Source organism: Ctenocephalides felis, unplaced genomic scaffold (genome assembly GCF_003426905.1).
Source record: "Ctenocephalides felis isolate EL2017-DRISC unplaced genomic scaffold, ASM342690v1 CF-g0.4_SCAFFOLD_00845, whole genome shotgun sequence".
NCBI lineage: Eukaryota > Metazoa > Arthropoda > Insecta > Siphonaptera > Pulicidae > Ctenocephalides > Ctenocephalides felis.
This window is the reverse complement of record NW_020536999.1, coordinates 26,257-45,033: the sequence shown is the minus strand read 5'-3', so window position 1 is coordinate 45,033 and position 18,777 is coordinate 26,257. Positions and strand designations below refer to the sequence as shown.

The 18,777-nt window shown below is 29.6% G+C and overlaps 1 protein-coding gene across 1 annotated transcript; it reads left to right on the top strand.

Moving 5' to 3' along the window:
- Positions 1-2,273: 2,273 nt before the first annotated feature.
- On the top strand, positions 2,274-18,422 carry LOC113364168 (E3 ubiquitin-protein ligase SHPRH-like). Its single transcript, XM_026606648.1, has 21 exons — positions 2,274-2,307; positions 2,368-2,566; positions 2,641-2,870; positions 3,929-4,098; positions 4,156-4,242; positions 4,310-4,461; positions 4,529-4,719; positions 5,881-6,044; positions 6,118-6,288; positions 6,370-6,538; positions 6,931-7,046; positions 7,115-7,249; positions 7,320-7,519; positions 9,471-9,835; positions 11,881-12,087; positions 12,155-12,300; positions 12,362-12,529; positions 15,361-15,660; positions 15,777-15,896; positions 16,012-16,417; positions 18,348-18,422. Exons 1-21 carry the CDS (start codon positions 2,274-2,276, stop codon positions 18,371-18,373), a joined length of 3,756 nt encoding a protein of 1,251 aa, XP_026462433.1. The 3' UTR covers positions 18,374-18,422.
- Positions 18,423-18,777: the final 355 nt, after the last annotated feature.

Sequence of the window (18,777 nt, the reverse complement as noted above, 5' to 3'; positions counted from 1 at the left end):
TATAAGGAGCAGATATTAGGTATGGCAAAAAAAATTATACATTTATCAATTGAATCGAATTATCTGTTTGTTAATTATGATTTACATAAAATTGTTATACAGTTTATTATTTTGAAGTAATAAAGGACATATGACACGATTGATTTAGCCTTTTTGTACAAAAATTAATTTAACAATAAAATTGTAAAAAAGCAGTTGTAATAAAATAGATATTTAAGTATATAAAATAATATGCAGGACATATTGTTTATATATTTAATATAAACGATTATATTTGTTACTTAGACAAATTTTAAATACAAACTTTACATTTCAAACTATTTTATTTTTATTCTTTTCAATTTTTACTATTAAAAAATTGTTATAAATAAGTACCACAAGAAGCAGTTTTAATATACTGAACCCAAGCATTTTTTAAATTATTGAGCTGTAGCACTCTAATTAATTTTAATATACAATTATGTTATATGACAAGTTTCTAGCTAGATAAATTTTCTACAAATTTCTCATACACAATAAAGTCATACAAAAAATATTTCTATTTTTAAAAACTTGTTAAAGTCGAAAATTGTATATTACTAGCCACAGTATTAATAACCAACTGATTTAATGCAATTTTTCACATTTTGGACTATAAGTTATTTTATTTAGTTAGTGACGTTGATAGTTATTTTTTCCTAAAATCAATATGTATATGTTGGATTTTTCTCTTTTCTAATAAACACCTATTAGTTATGACTAAAAGAAAGTCTAATCTCTCTAAAGACGTGAGTAAGGTCAAAACTATTACTGTTTTAGCCCATTTTGACTTTAACATTAAAAAAAAAGTAGAAATATTTATCGTACGATTTTATAGTGTATGGCAAACATGAAGAAAATATATCTAGCGACAAACTTGTCATATAATATAATCGGATATTAAATTTAGTTAGAAGGCTAGAGCCCAAAACGTAAACAAATGTACTAGTGATAAATAATTCTTGACTTTAACTGGTTTTTAGAAATAGAAATATTCTTTGTATGACTTTAGTGTGTATAAGAAATTTGAAGAAAATTTATCTAGCTACAAAGTTGTCGTATAATATAATCGGATATTAAAATTAGTTAGAGAGTTACAGCAAAAAATGTAAATAAATACTTATGCTTCATTGTATTGTATCATAGTAAGGGCTATGATATATATTGGCTTAATTGGCTTTAACATTTTTTAAAAATTGTAAATATTTATCGAATGTCTTTGTGGTGTATGAAAAATTTGTAGAAAATTTATCTAGCTAGAAACTTGTCATATAAGATAATCGGATATTGAAATTAGTGAGAGAGCTACAGCCTAAAATGTAAACAAATGCACTAGATCAATATATTTACACTGTGTCTTGTTGTGTAGAAATTTTATTATTGATAATTTAAAAAAAATTGAAATATTAATTGTACGACTTTATGATGTATGAAAAATATGTCGGAAATTTATCTAGCTAGAAATTTTTTCTAATAATTCAATTTGATATTAAAATTAGAAGAGCTACAGCCCAAAACGAAAACAAATGCTCTAGATCAGTATATTTACACTGTGCCTAGTTGTGTACAAATTTTGTTTTTAATAATTTAAAAAAAAATGAAATATTCATTGTACGACTTTATGGTGTATGGAAAATGTGTTGGAAATTTATCTAGCTAGAAATGTTTCTAATAATTCAATTTGATATTAAAATTAGTTTAAGAACTACAGCCTAAAACGTAAACAAATGAATTAGATCAGTACATTTACACTGTGCTTAGTTATGTACAAATTTTGACTTTAACAATTTTGAAAAATAGAAATATTCATTGTACGATTTTAATATGTATGAAATATTTGTGAAAACTTTATCTTGCTACAAACTTTTCTTATAACATAATCGGATATTAAAATTAGTGAGAGAGCTACAGTCCAAAATGTAAACAAATGCACTAGATCAGCATATTTATAAACTGTGCCTAGTGATGTACAAATTTTGACTTTAACTGTTTTTTTAAAAAGAAATATTTATTGTACAATTAGCCCAAGAAATAAATTGTACTTGTATTTACTATTGTTATTTTTTTTAGCTAATAAGGAAAAGACTCCGGCATGGAAAGACAAGCAATTAAATGCTCAAGATCCAAATGTGATATACGAGTTCTTAAAAAAGTTTCACTCTGATGAAAGCATATCAGAAAATATCATGTTGAGTGTTCAACATCGACACCTGAGACCCACCCTTAGACGATATCAAGGGGATGCTGTTAGATGGATGATTCATAGAGAATATAACGAAGATAACGAAGGTAGTAAACTATACTTTTATTATAATTTTGATCATATTGTTTAATTGCTTCTGTTTTTAGATATTCTAAATCCTCTCTATATACAATTGGAATCACCTGATGGAACTTTGATTTATTACTCTGAAAATTTACAGTACTTGACTTGTGTTAAGCCTGTTGTAAAATCTTTGCCGACTGGTGGCATTTTGGCTGATGAAATGGGCTTGGGCAAATCCGTGGAAGTTCTATCATTAATCTTAATGAACCCACGAAAAGTAATGTAAGTATTAAATGTATCCATTATCCATATATGAATATTTTGTTTATTTATTTTCACTGTTTTCTTTTCATTAGGAATTGGTGTGATGATAAAGAAGACTTATTATTGCTAGAAGAAACTTTAAAAAAGACTGATTTTACTTTGAGTCAAAAACAATCTCCGTCCTATCATTCGCACTTTTTGTTCAGCAAGCTGATGAGAAAAAGCAATGGCAAATTTCCTGGGAAATATACGAATAGAAGTCTTAAAGCATTTTACGAGAAATTTGAGAAGAAATTGAAGGATTTGGAAAAATCAGAGAAAGGTAATAAATGTTAAAGACTAAATGAATAGAGTAATTGTTGTGATTAATGTGATTTTTTGGCTTTAAAAATGTCTGGATTTGTATAATGATGTTTGGATGCATTTAAAGTTGTCTGGATGTGTTTAAATTTGTCTGGATTGCTTTAAAATTGTCTGGATTACTCTAAAATTGTCTGGATTGCTTTAAAACGGTCTGGATTGCTCAAAAAATGCCAATCGCTTTAAAATTGTCTAGGTTTGTTGGGAACTGTCTGGATTGCTTTAAAACTGTCTGGATTGTTTTAAAATTATTTTCATCGCTTTAAAATTATCTGGATTGCTGTCTGGATTTCTTTATAATGGTCTAAAATGCTTTATAATTGACTAGATTGCCTTAAAATGGTATGGGTAGCTTTAAAACTGTCTGGATTGCTTTAAAATTATGTGGATCTCTCTAAAATTGTCTGGATTACTCTAAAATTGTCTGGATTGCTTTGAAATTGTCTGAATTATTTTAAAATTGTCTGGATTATTTTAAAACTATCTGGATTGTTTTAAAACTGTCTGGATTTCTTTATAATGGTCTAAATTGCTTTAAAATTGACTAGATTGCCTTAAAACGGTCTAGATTGCTTTAAAACTGTCTGGATTGCTTTAAAATTATGTGGGTCGCTCTAAAATTGTCTGGATTGCTTTTAAATTGTCTGGATTGTTTTTAAAAGCTTTGGATTGCTTTTAAATGGTCTGTATTGATTTTAAATTGTGTGGATTGTTTCAAAATGCTCTGGATTGCTTTAAAATTGCCTGGATTGCTTTAAAAATGTTTGGATCACTTTAAAATTGCCTGGATTGCTTTAAAATAGTCTGGACTGCTTTAAAATGGTCTGGATTTGTCTAAATTTGCCAAGATTGGTTTAAAAGTGATTGGATTTGCTTAAAAGTGTCTGCATTTGTCTGAAAGTGTCTGGATTTGTTTAAAAGCGTCTGAATGTGTTTAAAATTGTCTGAATTTGTTTAAAATGTAAAAATTTGTGTCTAAAAATATTTATATTACATATTCATCACTGTGATTTATTTCAGGACATTTAGGTTTAATTTTCCAATGTGTCTGCGGCAAAGATCAGATTAGTGATAGTATAGTGCAGTGCATATATTGTGATAAAATGCAGCACTTTAAATGCATTTATAAAGTTGACTTGAAAGTTAAACCTGAAGACATACATATTTGTCCCGCATGCTGGAAATTCGAAGTATGTAATAAGATTTATACCATCGAATAGTATGTTATACATATATTTTATTTGCAGACAAAGATTGTTTCTGGTGCAACATTGCTCGTGTCACCTTTAGCATTGTCGACACAATGGGAAAATGAAATTAGGAGACATATTAAGGTGTTATAAATAATTAATTGTGTAGTTGATATATTAAAGAATTAAATTAATACATTTTTTTTTACAGAAGAACAAGTTAAAGTACTTTGTATATCGGGGTATAAAACACGGTTGGGTGTCACCATTAACTTTGGCCAGTTACGATATAGTGCTAACAACTTACAACATTCTGCAAAATGAATTTTATCATAGTTCATGCTCGGGAGAAAATAGTTCCAGGTTTGTACATATTTGTTCATGAAAATATTTGTCATTGTGCAAGTAGTTCTAATTTTATTATTTATAGAACTGGTCGTTATGCAAGAAGATACGATCGTCTGACTTCACCACTTATGTTTCTGCAGTGGTGGAGAATTTGCTTAGACGAGGGACAAATGGTCGATAGTGCTGTAAAACACAGTTCACAGATTGCAAAATGTTTGGCAAGTGTTAATAGATGGGCTGTCACTGGAACACCCATACAGAAGACTGTCGAAGGTGAGAAAAGATATATTTTCATACACATATATATATTTAAGATAGAATTTTAAAATATAAATATTTATTGTACGACTTTCTGGTGTATGAAAAAATTGTGGGAAATTTATGTAGCTACAAACTTGTTATACAACATAATTAGATATTAAAATTAGTTATAGAGCTATAGCCCAAAAATTTAAAAAATGCACATGTTCAGTATGTTAAAACTGCATCTTGTAGTGACTTCAACAGTTTATAAAAAATAGAAATATTTATTGTATGAGTTTATGGTGTATAAAAAACTTGTAGAAAATATATCTAGCTAGAAACTTGTTGTATAACATAATTGTATATTAAAATTAGTTATAGAGCTGCAGCGTGCAAAACGTAAACAAATGCTCTAGATCAGCATATTAACACTGCGACTAGTGATGTACATTTTAAGGACTTCAACGTTTTTTTAAAAATAGAAATATTTATTGTATGATTTTATAGTGTATGAAAAATATGTTGGGAATTTATCTATCTACAAATTTGTCATATAACATAATTGGATATTAAAATTAGTTAAAGAGCTACAGCCCAAAAAATAATACAAATGCACTGGTTCAGTATATTAGAACTGTATCTTGTGGTGACCGCAACACAATTTAAATAATAGAAATATTGATTGTACGATTTTATGTTATATGAAGAATTTGTAGCCTGAAGCATTTAGATCAGTTTATTCATACTGTAGCTAGTGATATACAATTTTTGATTTTAACAGTGTTTAATAAATAGAAATATGTTTTGTACAATTTTATAGTGTATGAAAAATTTGTAGGAAATTCATCCAGCTACAAACCTGTCATAAAACATAATTGTATATTAAAATTAGTGAGAGAGCTACAACCCAAAACGTAAACAAATGCACTACATTAGCATATTAACATTGTGGCTAGTATTATTTTGACTTTAACATTTTAAAAAACATAGAAATATGAAAAATTTGTATAAAATTTACCTTGCTACAAACTTGTCCTATAACATAATTTGATATTAAAATTAGTTTTAGAGCTACAGTCCAAAACGTAAACAAATGCACTTGGTCAATATATTTATACTGTGTTACAAATCGAAGTTATAAATATTTATTGCAAGACTTTATATATTATTATTTGTGAAATATTTTTGCAGATTTATACGGTCTAATACATTTTCTCGGTTTGGAGCCTTACAGCAACCAGGACGCTTGGTCGTGGTTACTTTTTGTGCCTTACGTCTTGGGAAACTCCAAACCTTTGTTGGATATCCTTGGAAAAATTATGTGGAGAACAGAAAAAAAGGATGTCCTGGATCAGGTATACGACTTAATTGTTAATTTTGCTCATTTTCAATTTATTGACAAAACAAAATTCTTATTTCTTATTTTAGATTGATATTCCGCCTCAAGAGATTCAAGAAATATGGTTAGACTTTTCGGAAATTGAAAGTTTTTATTATAAACAAGCACATGAAGATAAGTGTGATATATTTCTTGAAAAGTTACGAAAGTATGACCTCACATCGACTTTGGGCTCTTTTGATATCAAAACTATGAACTCGGTAAGCCCAACTAAGAACTCGGTGTCAGTAAACAATACTTACAACTAATAAGTAATAGTTAATTGATATTTTTTATTATAGATTCTGCAACCTTTCTTGAGTCTTCGCCAGGATTGCACACAGCCCTTGATTCACAATAATACTCAGAATAAACAAATTTTGACAATGAATGAATTATTGAAGCATCTTACGGCTGCAGAAAAGTTAAAAGTCGAGGAGGCTCTCAGGCAAACTGTCAGTGACATGAATGGTAATTTATATTATATTATAGTAAATTTTATCTAGTTTCTGCTAAGCTAAAATAAAAAAGAGTGCCCAGAACGAAATTTTTGAGTTATTTAAAAAAAATATTACAATGTCCCTAATATTAGACAGCAAATTGGTACGATACATATTAACGATTTTGAGCGTGTTTTGTTCCAAATGTTTGTATCAGAGTATATGAATATGTTTATATGGAATGGTATAAAATTTTATCTACTTTCTGCCGAGCTAACAAAAAAAGAGTGTCCGGAAAACAATTTTCATGTAATTTAAAAAAAATGTAGAAAAATGTCCCATGGTCTTAATTTTTAGAAAGAAGTCCAATGCAAAATGTTCTATTAAAATGACTAATTTTTATTTTTATTAATTTAATTTCAGGTATTGCTGGACTTTATTTATTAGAGGATGATATAAAAAATGCCAAAATTATTTATGAAGGCGTTTTAGCACTTGCTGAAAAGTACGAGAAAGATTTTCATATTGATTCTTTGCTGGTACGTTATTATATTATATTATAAATATTTTATAATTCTTGTTCAATCACGAACCTTTCTTATTGCAGAAAATTCATACTTTGCACAATTTATACGACATCTCAACTTCAAACGGTGAATGTGAAATCTCCAAAGAAGTGCAAATGTATAAACAAAGAGCAATCAATTTAGAAATTCGATACTTGGGCGTGTATTATCAACAGGTATAGTAAATTACATTAATAAGTAATTTATCTCCAAGTTTCTAATTTTCAATATTTTTTTACATTTTAGGTTTTGCAAGTACAATTAGAGCATGAAAAATCAAAGAATGAAATCGATAAATTGTATGGGGAGTTTGTGAAACCGATAAATCATTGGTGGCAAGCTATTTTCAAACTTGCAACAACTTCAGGCTTCGAGAGCAGACTTATTGACAGAGTTCAGTGCGAGTTGAACAATACGTTTGGTCTAAAAGTTTTGCAAGACAGCCAGTAAGAAAATTACTAGATTATGAATAATAATTGTATGTTATAATTGTATAAATTGATTAGTTCAATCTAATGGAATAATTAAAGAGCGCGCACTTGAGGCATATACCCTGTATGTCCTAATATTAATACTTATTATTGAGTCGATTATTTGCATATTACTACAATTATTATTAATTTTTGGAACATATATTTTTTTTGCCGTTAAGCTCATTTTTTCAAGTATAGCTTATTCTTGGGAACTGTAGTTTATTTTTATGGTATCGTTTTTTCAAATATAGCTCCTTTAAGCCATTTATAGCTCATTTATGCCATTTGTAGCTCATTTTTGCTATATTGAGCTCGTTTAATTTATTTATAATTTGATTTGACTATTTATAGCTTGTTTGTGCTATTTAAAGCTATTTTTTGCTATTTATACTTTTAATTTACTATTTATAGCGTTGGAACCATTTATAGCTAGTTTACGCCATTTAAAACCAATTTCTGCCGCTTATACTTCGATTTTATTATTTACAGCTCGTTCGTGCTATTTATAACTAGTTTATGGCATTTATAGCTAATTTCTGCCATTTATAGTTTTTCCCTACCATTAATGGCTTGTCCGTGCTATTTATAGCTTTTTTGCAATTCTTGGCTCATTTATGCCAATTATAGCTCATTCTTGCTATTTTGAGCTTGTTTTTGCCATTTATAGATCATTTATGTCATTTATAGCTCGTTTATGCCATTTACAGCTCGTTTATGCCATATATAGCTCGTTTGTACCATTTATAGCACATTTATGCAATTTATTGTTTGTTTTTGCCATACATAGTTCATTTTTATTATTTTGAACTTGTTTATGTCATTCATAGCTTATTTCTCTCGTCTATAACTTGTTTTTGTCATTTATAGCTCATTTTTGCTATTTAGACCTCGTTTTTGCCATTTATAGCTTATTTTTCTCGTCTATTACTGGTTTTTGTCATTTATAGCTCATTTTTGCTTTTGAACTCGTTTTTGCCATTTATAGCTCATTTTTCTCGTCTATAACTTGTTTTTGTCATTTATAACTCGTTTTTGCCATTTATAACTGATTTTTGCTATTTTGAACTCGTTTTTGCCATTTATAGCTCTTTTCTGTCGTCTATAACTTTCTGTCATTTATAGCTCGTTATTGCCTTTTATAGCTCATTTTTAACGCTTGTACCTTGTTTTTGTCATTTATGGCTCGTTGTTGACATTTATAACTCATTTTTGCTATTTTGAACTCGTTTTTGCCATTTATAGCTAATTTTTATTGCTCGCTTTTGCCATTTAGAACTCATTTTTGCTATTTTGAACTCGTTTTTGCTATTTATAACTCTTTTATGTCGTCTATAACTTGTTTTTGTCATTTAAAGCTTCATGTTTGCTATTTTGAACTTTTTTGCCATTTATAGCTCATTTTTGTCGTTTATAACTTGTTTTTGTCATTTATTTTTGCTATTTTGAACTCATTTTTGCCATTTATAGCTCCTTTTTGTCGTCTATAATCTGTCTTTGTCATTTATAGCTCATTTTTGCTATTTTAAATTCTTTTTTGCCATTTATAGTCCATTTTTGTCATTTTGTTCTCGTTTTTGCCACTATTAATTTGCTTTGGCCAGTTATAGCTCATTATTCCAATTTATAATTTTTATTGCTCATTTTTGATACTTTTAACTAATTTATGACCGCTCTTTGCATTAACAAAAAATCATGAAAAATCACGTGGTAATATATCACCTAGATTTAAAAAAAAAAATAAAAAGTTTTTTTCATAAATTCAGAAAATTTTACTTGGCTAAACATACACATGATGTTTGGTGGGGGAGGGGGTTAATTCTAAATATCACTACGGGAGGCGGGGTGCAAAAATCTTTAAAAAATCGATTACGTGATTAATGGACGCCCCCTAGTCTTACCACTCACAACTAATTTTTCTCTTCAGATGGGACAACGTACACCGCTTCAGCCACAACCTGAAAACCTGGTGCGCAGAAATAACAGACACCTACAACGATTGTCTGGAATTTGTAAAGATGGTAAAGATATCCGATCTGCCAAAGACAGTCGACGAATCCTCGACGGCTTCATTTATGAGCCAACCGCTCTTCAGGAGTTTAACGGAAGAGAGCTCGAGCTGTCATCTGAGAGAGGCAGATGAGGAAGTCAACAAGCGGAAGAGGAAGAAGCAGGCCAAGAAACTATGCAGGCTGTGCCAGTTGAAGAAGGCGGTCGATGCCATGGAGATAGTTATGTATTCGATGGAAGTGAAGACGGCCAATTGGTACATGAATAAAGTTAGGACCGAAGGTAAATTTATTAGGCTATGCCATGTTATCGGTCTTCTGTTGTAACATACGCGGGCGTTCATTAATCACGTTTGACAAAAAAATCACGAAATATCACGAGGGAGGGGTATAGTAAGATATCACGTGTATTTATTTTTTACACGAATTTTCAAAAAAAATCCAAAAATTTTCGAAAAAACAAACAAATTTGTAATTGAAAATGTGCGTGATGTTTGGTGGGACGGTCCTTAAAAATATTTAAAAATTTGATTACGTGATTAATGTACGCTCCTAACATGATTCAAATAAGAGTATGTTGAAGATTTGCTATTCCCGGTACTCGTATTTATTTTAATACATCTCAAAACTATTGAAACGTTATGTTCATAGCCCAAAATTATTTTTTAGTGAACTCGTATTGTATGTTTAAGGCGACTCTGTTAAAGACTCTGTCAAAGAAATATCAAAGTTCAAATTTATAACATTTGCAACTAACATTTATTATAAATTTATAATCATTTTAACAAATATTTTTGTTCTATGTTTACAATATTTTTTGTAAAAGCTTTGGCAGTTCTAGAATATTTTCAGGCAACTCACAAGATTTTCAGACAATTCAGAAATTATTTCCATTTTTTTTTCAAACATCTTAGATTATTTTAACATTCTCAGATAACTCACAACATTGTCAGACATCTCACAACATTCTCAGACATCTCACAACATTCCGATACAACTCAAATCTTTTCCAGACACCTCACATCATTTTCAGACACCTCACAACATTCTCAGACACCTCACAGCATTCTCAGACACCTCACAACATTCTCAGACATCTCACAACATTGTTAGATACCTCACAACATTTTTAGTCAACTCATAACATTTTCAGACAACTCACAACATTTTCAGACAACTCACAACATTTTCAGACAACTCACAACATTTTCAGACAACTCACAACATTTTCAGACAACTCACAACATTTTCAGACAGCTCACAACATTTTCAGACAGCTCACAACATTTTCAGACAACTCACAACATTTTCAGACAACTCACAACATTTTCAGACAGCTCACAACATTTTCAGACAACTCACAACATTTTCAGACAACTCGCAACATTTTCAGACAACTCACAACATTCTCAGATAACTCGCATCATTCTCAAACAATTTTCAACATTTTTATACACTTTACATTTTTATGCAATCTATGTCATTTTCGAACAACTCACTTGTGACTTGTCTGAAAATGTTGTGAGTTGCATAAGAATATTGCCAGTCGCCTGAAAATGTTGTGAGTTGCTTGATTATTATATGAGTTGCTCTATAATTATGTGAATATTGTCAGTTGACTAAAAATGTTCTGAGTTGTCTGCAAATCTTGTGAGTTGTCTGAAAGTTTTGTTAGATGTCTGAAATCGTTGTAAATTATCCAAAATTGTTGGAAGCTGCCGCAAAACGTTGTGAGTTGTTTGAGAATATTGTGAGTTATTTGAAAATGTTGTGAGTTGTATGAAAATCTTCCTTAAAATGTTTCGATCTGCCTGAATAAGTAGCGAAACGGTTGAAAATGTTGTAAATTTGCTGAAAACATTATAAATTATTTGAAGAGGTTGTATATTTACCTATAAATGTTGTATATTGTCTGGGGATATTCGCTTGAAAATGCTGTATATTGCTTAAAAATGTTATAGATTCTCTGAAAAGTTTGTGTGTTTTCTGTAAATGTTTTAAGTTGTCTGTAAATGCTGTGAGTTGTTTTAGAATTATGTGATCTGTCTCAAAATATTGTTAGCTGTCTGAAAATTGTTGTTGTGAGGTATATGAAAATGTAAACAGAAATGTTGTAATTTTTCAGAAAAGGTTATTAATTGTATGAAAATATTGTTAGTTGTCTGATAAGGTAATGTAGTTTGTAATTTGTCTGAAAATGTTGAAAATTGGAGTAATTGGAGAAATACTCGTAAATCACATAAATTGTCTAAAATAGATCTACATTTTATTTTGTTTGGAAAATCTTGATATTGCTCATCCCTATAAATTTCTCTTATTTCATTTTAGGTTCTTGGAAACCCAGAGCCGAAGAACTAGTTATAAAATCATTATTATCGGTAGCCAGAAGTAGAACGATTGAGGCTCAATATGAATTTGCAATACAAGACGGTGAGACGCACCAGAAATTAATAGAGGCTTATAAGACTGAATTCAAGAACTTGAGGAAATTCTGGATAAAATTGACTGACTTGGTCGCTGCCGGTGATGAACTAGGTAACTAGATAAAGAATGTATATTATTCGTTGAACTGTATTCAATAATTATTCTGTTTATTACCCAGATATATGTAAAACTAGAATGGAACTGAATTTGAAAATTGATGGAGAGGATGCTCCAAAACCATCAAAAATACCTAAAGTTTTACAAGAGCTGACAGCAGCCAAAAATAATCCGTTGAGCAATTTGAATATCTTTGAATCGCATCAGGTTAGACGACAAAATCAAGTGTTTTTAATTATTTTTTATTGATTTATTATAAATTTATTAGATTCCTGCTCAAAAATCGAGACTAGAACGTGATCGTCAGATGCATCTGCAAACAGTTCAGAGATTATTCAATTCTTGGAATTACTTAAACGGTTTGAAGAAGAATTACGAAGGCATGGAGGACAATAATGAAACTTGCCCTGTGTGTATAGAGCCACTTGGAAAACAGGTATAAATATTAATATATAAATTTTAAAAAATCACAAGAATAATAATAGTTGTCTGAAAATGCTGTAGTTGTAGTCTGAAACCATTGTTAATTATTTTCAGACTTTGAACATTTTCAGTCTATGTAAGCTATTTTTTCTAGGCTATATTTAGACTATCTAGACTACTTTCAGACTGTCTGTAACATTTTCAAATTGTTTAGAACATTTTTAAACTATCTAGAACATTTTCAGACTCTTTTAGCCCATTTTTAGAGTGGCTGGACTATTATCAGACTGTCTACAATATTTTTAGTCTATCTAGATGATTTTCAGATTACTTAGATTATTAGACTTAGACAGTCTAGAACATTTTCAGTCTATTTAAAGTATTTTAAGGGCGTAAGATAATTTTTAGTGTGCCTAGAACATGTTCAGGCTGTCTAGAACATTTTCAGGCTGTCTAGAACATTTTCAGGCTGTCTAGAACATTTGCAGAGCATCTAGACTATTTTCGCACTGTCAAGAGCACTTTCAGACTGTCTAGAGACATTTGCAGAGTATCGAGACTATTTTTAGACTGCCTAGATCATTTGCAGACTATATAGAACATTTTCATAACGTCTAAAGACATTTTCTGACTCTCTAGAACATTGTCACACTGTCTGGAGACATTTTCAGACTGTCTAGAACATTTTCACACTGTCAACAGCTTTTTCAGACTGTCTAGAACATTTTCACACTGTCAACAGCTTTTTCAGACTGTCAAGAGCATTTTCAGACTGTCTAGAACATTTTCAGACTGTCTTTAGAGACATTTGCAGAGTATCGAAATTATTTTCAGACTGCCTAGACCATTTGCAGACTATGTAGAACATTTTCATAATGTCTAAAGACATTTTCTGACTCTCTAGGACATTTTCACACTGTCTGGAGACATTTTCAGACTGTCTAGATACATTTACTGAGTATCGAGACTATTTTCAGACTGTCTAGAACATTTTCAGACTTTTTAGACTATCTTTAGAGTGGCTAGACTATTATCAGACTGTCTACAGTATTTTTAGGCTATCTAGATCATTTTCAGACTACCTAGAATCTTTTCAGAGTGTTCAGAACATTTTCTACTACTACTTTCAGTACACACTTTCACACTTTCTACTTATACTATTTTCAGTCTGTCGACGACATTTTCAGACTGTCGAGAGAAATTTGCAGATTGTCTACAACATTTTCAGACCATTCATAAAATTTTCAGACTCTCTATAACATTTTCAGACTTTTTAGACTATTTTCATAGTACCTAGACTACTTTTAGGCTACCTAGACTATTGTTAGACAGTCTACAACATTTTCAGACAATTCATAAAATATTCAGATTACCTAGAACATTTTGAGACTTTTCAGAACATTTTCAGATTCTTTTTAGTCTATTTTCAGACAGCCTAAAAAATTTGCAGAGTATCGTGAATAATTTCTGACTGACTTCAACATTTTTAGACTGTCTTGAGACATTTGCAGAGTTTCGAGATTATTTACAGACTGTCTAGACTATTTACAGCCCGAGCCCATCTAGACAATTTTAGACTACCCAGATTATTTTTAGACATTCTAGAGCAATTTCAAACTATCTTGTCTATTTTCAGGCTATTTATACTATTTTCAAAGTGTCTAGAACATTTGCAGAGTATCAAGACTATTTTTAAACTATCTAGAATTTTTTCAGATTATTTAGACTATTTCTATCCGGTCTAGAACGTTTTCAAACATTGTACACTAAATAGTGTACTATTCATAAAATTTCAGACCATCTAGAACATTTTCAGACTCTTAAGACTATTTTCAAACCATCTAGACTATATTCAGGCTATCTAGAACGTTTGCAGAGTATCGAGACTATTTAGAGATAATCTAGAAGATTTTCAGAACTATAAGAACATTTTTAGACTGTCAAGAGCATTTGCAGAGTATCTATAACATTTTCAGACTGTCGAGAACATTTTCAGACTGTCTAGCAACGAGAGTACTTTCAGACTATCTACAACATTGTCAGACTGTCTACTAGACTATTTTGAAACTGTATAGAACATTTTCAAACTATCTTGACTGATTTCAGACAATCCACAACATTTTTAAACTACCTAGACTATTTTCAGACTATCTAGAACATTTTCAGACTAACTAGACTACTTTCAGGCTAGCTAAAATATTTTCAGGCTTGTCTAGAACATTGTCTACAATTTTTTTGGTCTGCCTACAACATTTTCAGACTATTTACATTACTTTCATGCTATTTAGACTATTTTTAGACATTGTAGAATTTGTACAGATTATCTACAATATTTTCAGACTGCCTAGAACAATATCAGACTATTGAGGCCATTTTCAGACTGTCTAGAACACTTTGAGACAATCTAGAACATTTTCAAACTGCCTAGAACATTTGCAGAGTATCGAGATTATGTTCAGGCTGTCTGGAACTATTCGTACAACATTGTCAGACTCTTTATAAGATTTTCAAACTACCTAGAACACTTTTAGACCTCACTACATAAAATTTTCAGCTTATCTAGAACATTTTCAGACCATCGAGACCATTTACAAAATATCTAGTATATATTTAGACTCTCAAAAACATTTTCAGACATTACTCGCTTGATCACTTTCATTATCATTTCATCGCAGCTAATTGTTTAACTCATCCTTGTTGAAAGTGTTATTGGAAGTTTTACTTCAATAAACAAAACACTCTCAGCCTCCATTTACATATAATACCAGCCTCCATAATATATAATATCAGATATTTAACCCAAAACCTGTTGCAAGTCGAATAAAAAAAAACTTATTTTACTAGTGGGCAGTCTTCACCTGCGGTCACAGTTTCTGTGTCTCCTGCTGTGCCAATCTGGTTAGCCAAGCTCCCTCGTTGAATGTGTCTTTGACAAATACAACCCTGCAGCAGCATCAGTCAACTAGAAGAACCAAGTGCTGCATTTGCAGAACGGTGCAGGAGGTCTCCATGATAAATTATGTTAAGTTAAAGAACGATGACAGTGCAATGGAAGAGGTCAAGATTGTTGGTAATTTTTCTACAAAAATTCAAGCTGTGCTCAAGCTGATTTTGAATCTCAAGAGGGACGATGAATCTGTCAAGGTAGAGGAATATATATATATATATATATATATATATATATATATATATATATATATATGTATATATATATATATATATATATATATATATATATATTTATTATAATATTTTTTCAGGTATTAATATTCTCGCAGTGGCCAGTAATTTTGCAGTATGTGGGTAAAGCTCTCGAGAAAAATTCCATTTTGTATAAAGTGCGACATAGCAATAATCCACAAGCCGTTGAACAATTTAAGGTAAATTATATATATATATATATATATATATATATATATGTATATATATATGTATATATATATATATGTATATTACCACTTACATCTAAATCATTTTCATTTACCCTTTGCCCAGGATCCAAGTGCAAACATAACCTGCCTCCTGCTGCCTCTCAAATTTGGTTCCAAAGGTCTGAACCTCATCGAAGCCACCCATGTCATCCTGATGGAACCACTCATGAACCCTGGTGAAGAGATTCAAGCAATAAGTCGAGTGCACAGAATTGGCCAGACGAAAAAGACTTACGTCTACAAATTTATTGTCAGAGATACCATCGAACAGAACATTCATTATGCGATGATGAATAAGTGGGTGCCTCAGTCGAAGAATGAGGAAAATGATGATGTGGTAGATAATGATGCTGGTGAGGCTGATGATGATGATGTTTTGCTGAAGGACCAGAAGGATTTGACATTGGCACAGTTGTCTGATTTGTTCTTGAATACTGGAAATAATTTGCCTGGGAATTATGAAACTAATGGTAAGCAAAAAATATTTAATTTATATATATATATATATATATATATATATATATATATATGTATATACAAAAAAGGTTTTTTAAGCTAGTATCCATCGAGATAATATAAAAAAATCTTAACAATGTTTTTAAATTTTTTTAATCGGTTTTATTGGTTTAATCGAATGTATGTTTCGAGTCCCAATTTGATTCTTCCTCAGTGGATAAAGCTACAAATAAAAATATAATATGAGAAATGATGTATGTATTAATCATGAATTTTTTTATAATAAAATTTATTAACAACAAAAATATTTTTCTGTGTTTTTCCCAATGATTTTGTGCAGTAAGTTTTCTATGTAATTTATTGTTCATTTCCATGTCAACTATAATTTTTTTTTGTGGTTGTTAACTTTAAGTATTTTGCATTCTGTAAAAAAAATTTGGCAAAAACTTTGCTTTACTTAATTTTATTTTTATTGATAATTTTTATTATTTAGTACATCATTTCTTATATTATTATTGCATTACTTTTTGATGGTATTAATCATAGATAAGGAAAGAATTAGTGTTTAAAGTGCGACTTTAGACTAGTTTTATTTAGAAAAATTATATCGGAGTATGTAAAACAGTATATATGGATTTGTAGTGAATTTTATCTATGTAGTTTCTGTTGGGCTAATTGGATAAGAATGTCCGAAAGAAAGTTTTCGGGTTATTTAAAGAAATTTAGAAAAATGTTCTACAGTGCACTGAATAAAACTGGGCGTTAAAACTAGTTTTATTTAACAATTTCTCTGTATGGTGGCATATAAAATAGTTTAAATAAAATTATAGCGAATTTTATCTAGTTTGTGCTAAACTAAATAGAAAAGAGTGTCCAGAACAAAATTTTCGAGTTTCGAATGGGCGTTAAAACTATTTTATTTTGAACGATAAAACGTTAAAACGTCAAAATTTTTGAAATATTTGAAGAAATGTAGAAGAATGCCAGTAACTCAAATATAGCAAAATTACACGATACTAAGGGCGAGTTCAAACTAGTTGTTTTTTTTTTTAATTTTCATATCGGAGTGCATAGGATTCTTTACATCGAATCATAATAAATTTTATCTAGTTTCTACTAAACTAAATAAAAAAGAGTGTCCCGAACAATTTTTTTAAATTATTTAAATAAATGTAAAAAAGTGTCCGGAATTCATATATAGCAAACTCACATAAAATGTAAGGGCGTGTCAAATAGTTTTATTCAATATTTTCATATCAGAGCATATTAGACGTTCTATACCAAATTTTAGTAGTGGAAAAATGCTAAGGGCGAGTTCAAACATCTAGTTTTATTCAATATTTTTGTATGGGTGCATATTAGACAATTTATACCAAATTTTAGTCAATTCTATCTAGTTTCTGCTAAGCTAAATAGAAGAGTGCTCCGTACAAAATTTTCGAGTGATTTAAAGAAATTTAGAAAAATGTCCCGCGGTGTACAGAATATATTTGCACGTACAAACTCACATTTTTTTCTTTGTGTGCACTTAAGAAAATTTTATATCTTTTGTTATTTATTAAATATTTACCTTATTTAGTTCTCTTTTTTGCGATCCTAGAACTTATATATTAAAACTAAAAAAAAAACTAAAGCCAATAATTCACTTTGCGTCTTGTTATTTTTTTGTAATGTAACCACTAACAACTTGCTTTAATTCATTAAAAAATAATTTCTGCTCTAATGCAAATTTAAATACACCTATTCTGATAATATTCTGATACTTGATGTGTATTATTATTGTTAAAACAAAAATTAATTCTTTATAAATCATATACAACTAAATTTGCATCGCGCTTTTTGTTACGTAAGTAAGTTTTAAAAAATAATAGAGTTTCATATAATATTTAATATACTTCTTTTGATAATTAATTTTTTTATTAACTTTTACTATTATTGTTAAAGCAGATGCTGTTTATGTCGCCAACTGAGACACTACTTAAAAAGAAAAATACAATTATGAAGTTTGAGGTACTTATTATTATTATTACTCTATGTGATTATTATTAACACTAATTATTTAGTGTTTTTGACCAACCAACAAAAATTAAATATAATGAAATAATTTATTAATTAATGGAAACGCAATTTATGTATCGTGATACATATAATAAAAAACACATTAAAGGTAAAATATAGTATTTTATAAATAGTATTTTTAAATATATTTATTTAATCCATATTTCATCAAAAGTCGGAATAGTCGCATAATTATTTTTTTTAATAATATACTAGCGTATGCTATTTGTAGATTTAATAAAAATCAGCTTTAATTTTAAATAAATCATTTTTTGAGTAACTACTAAGTGTATATGCGTTTCAAATTCTGATTAAA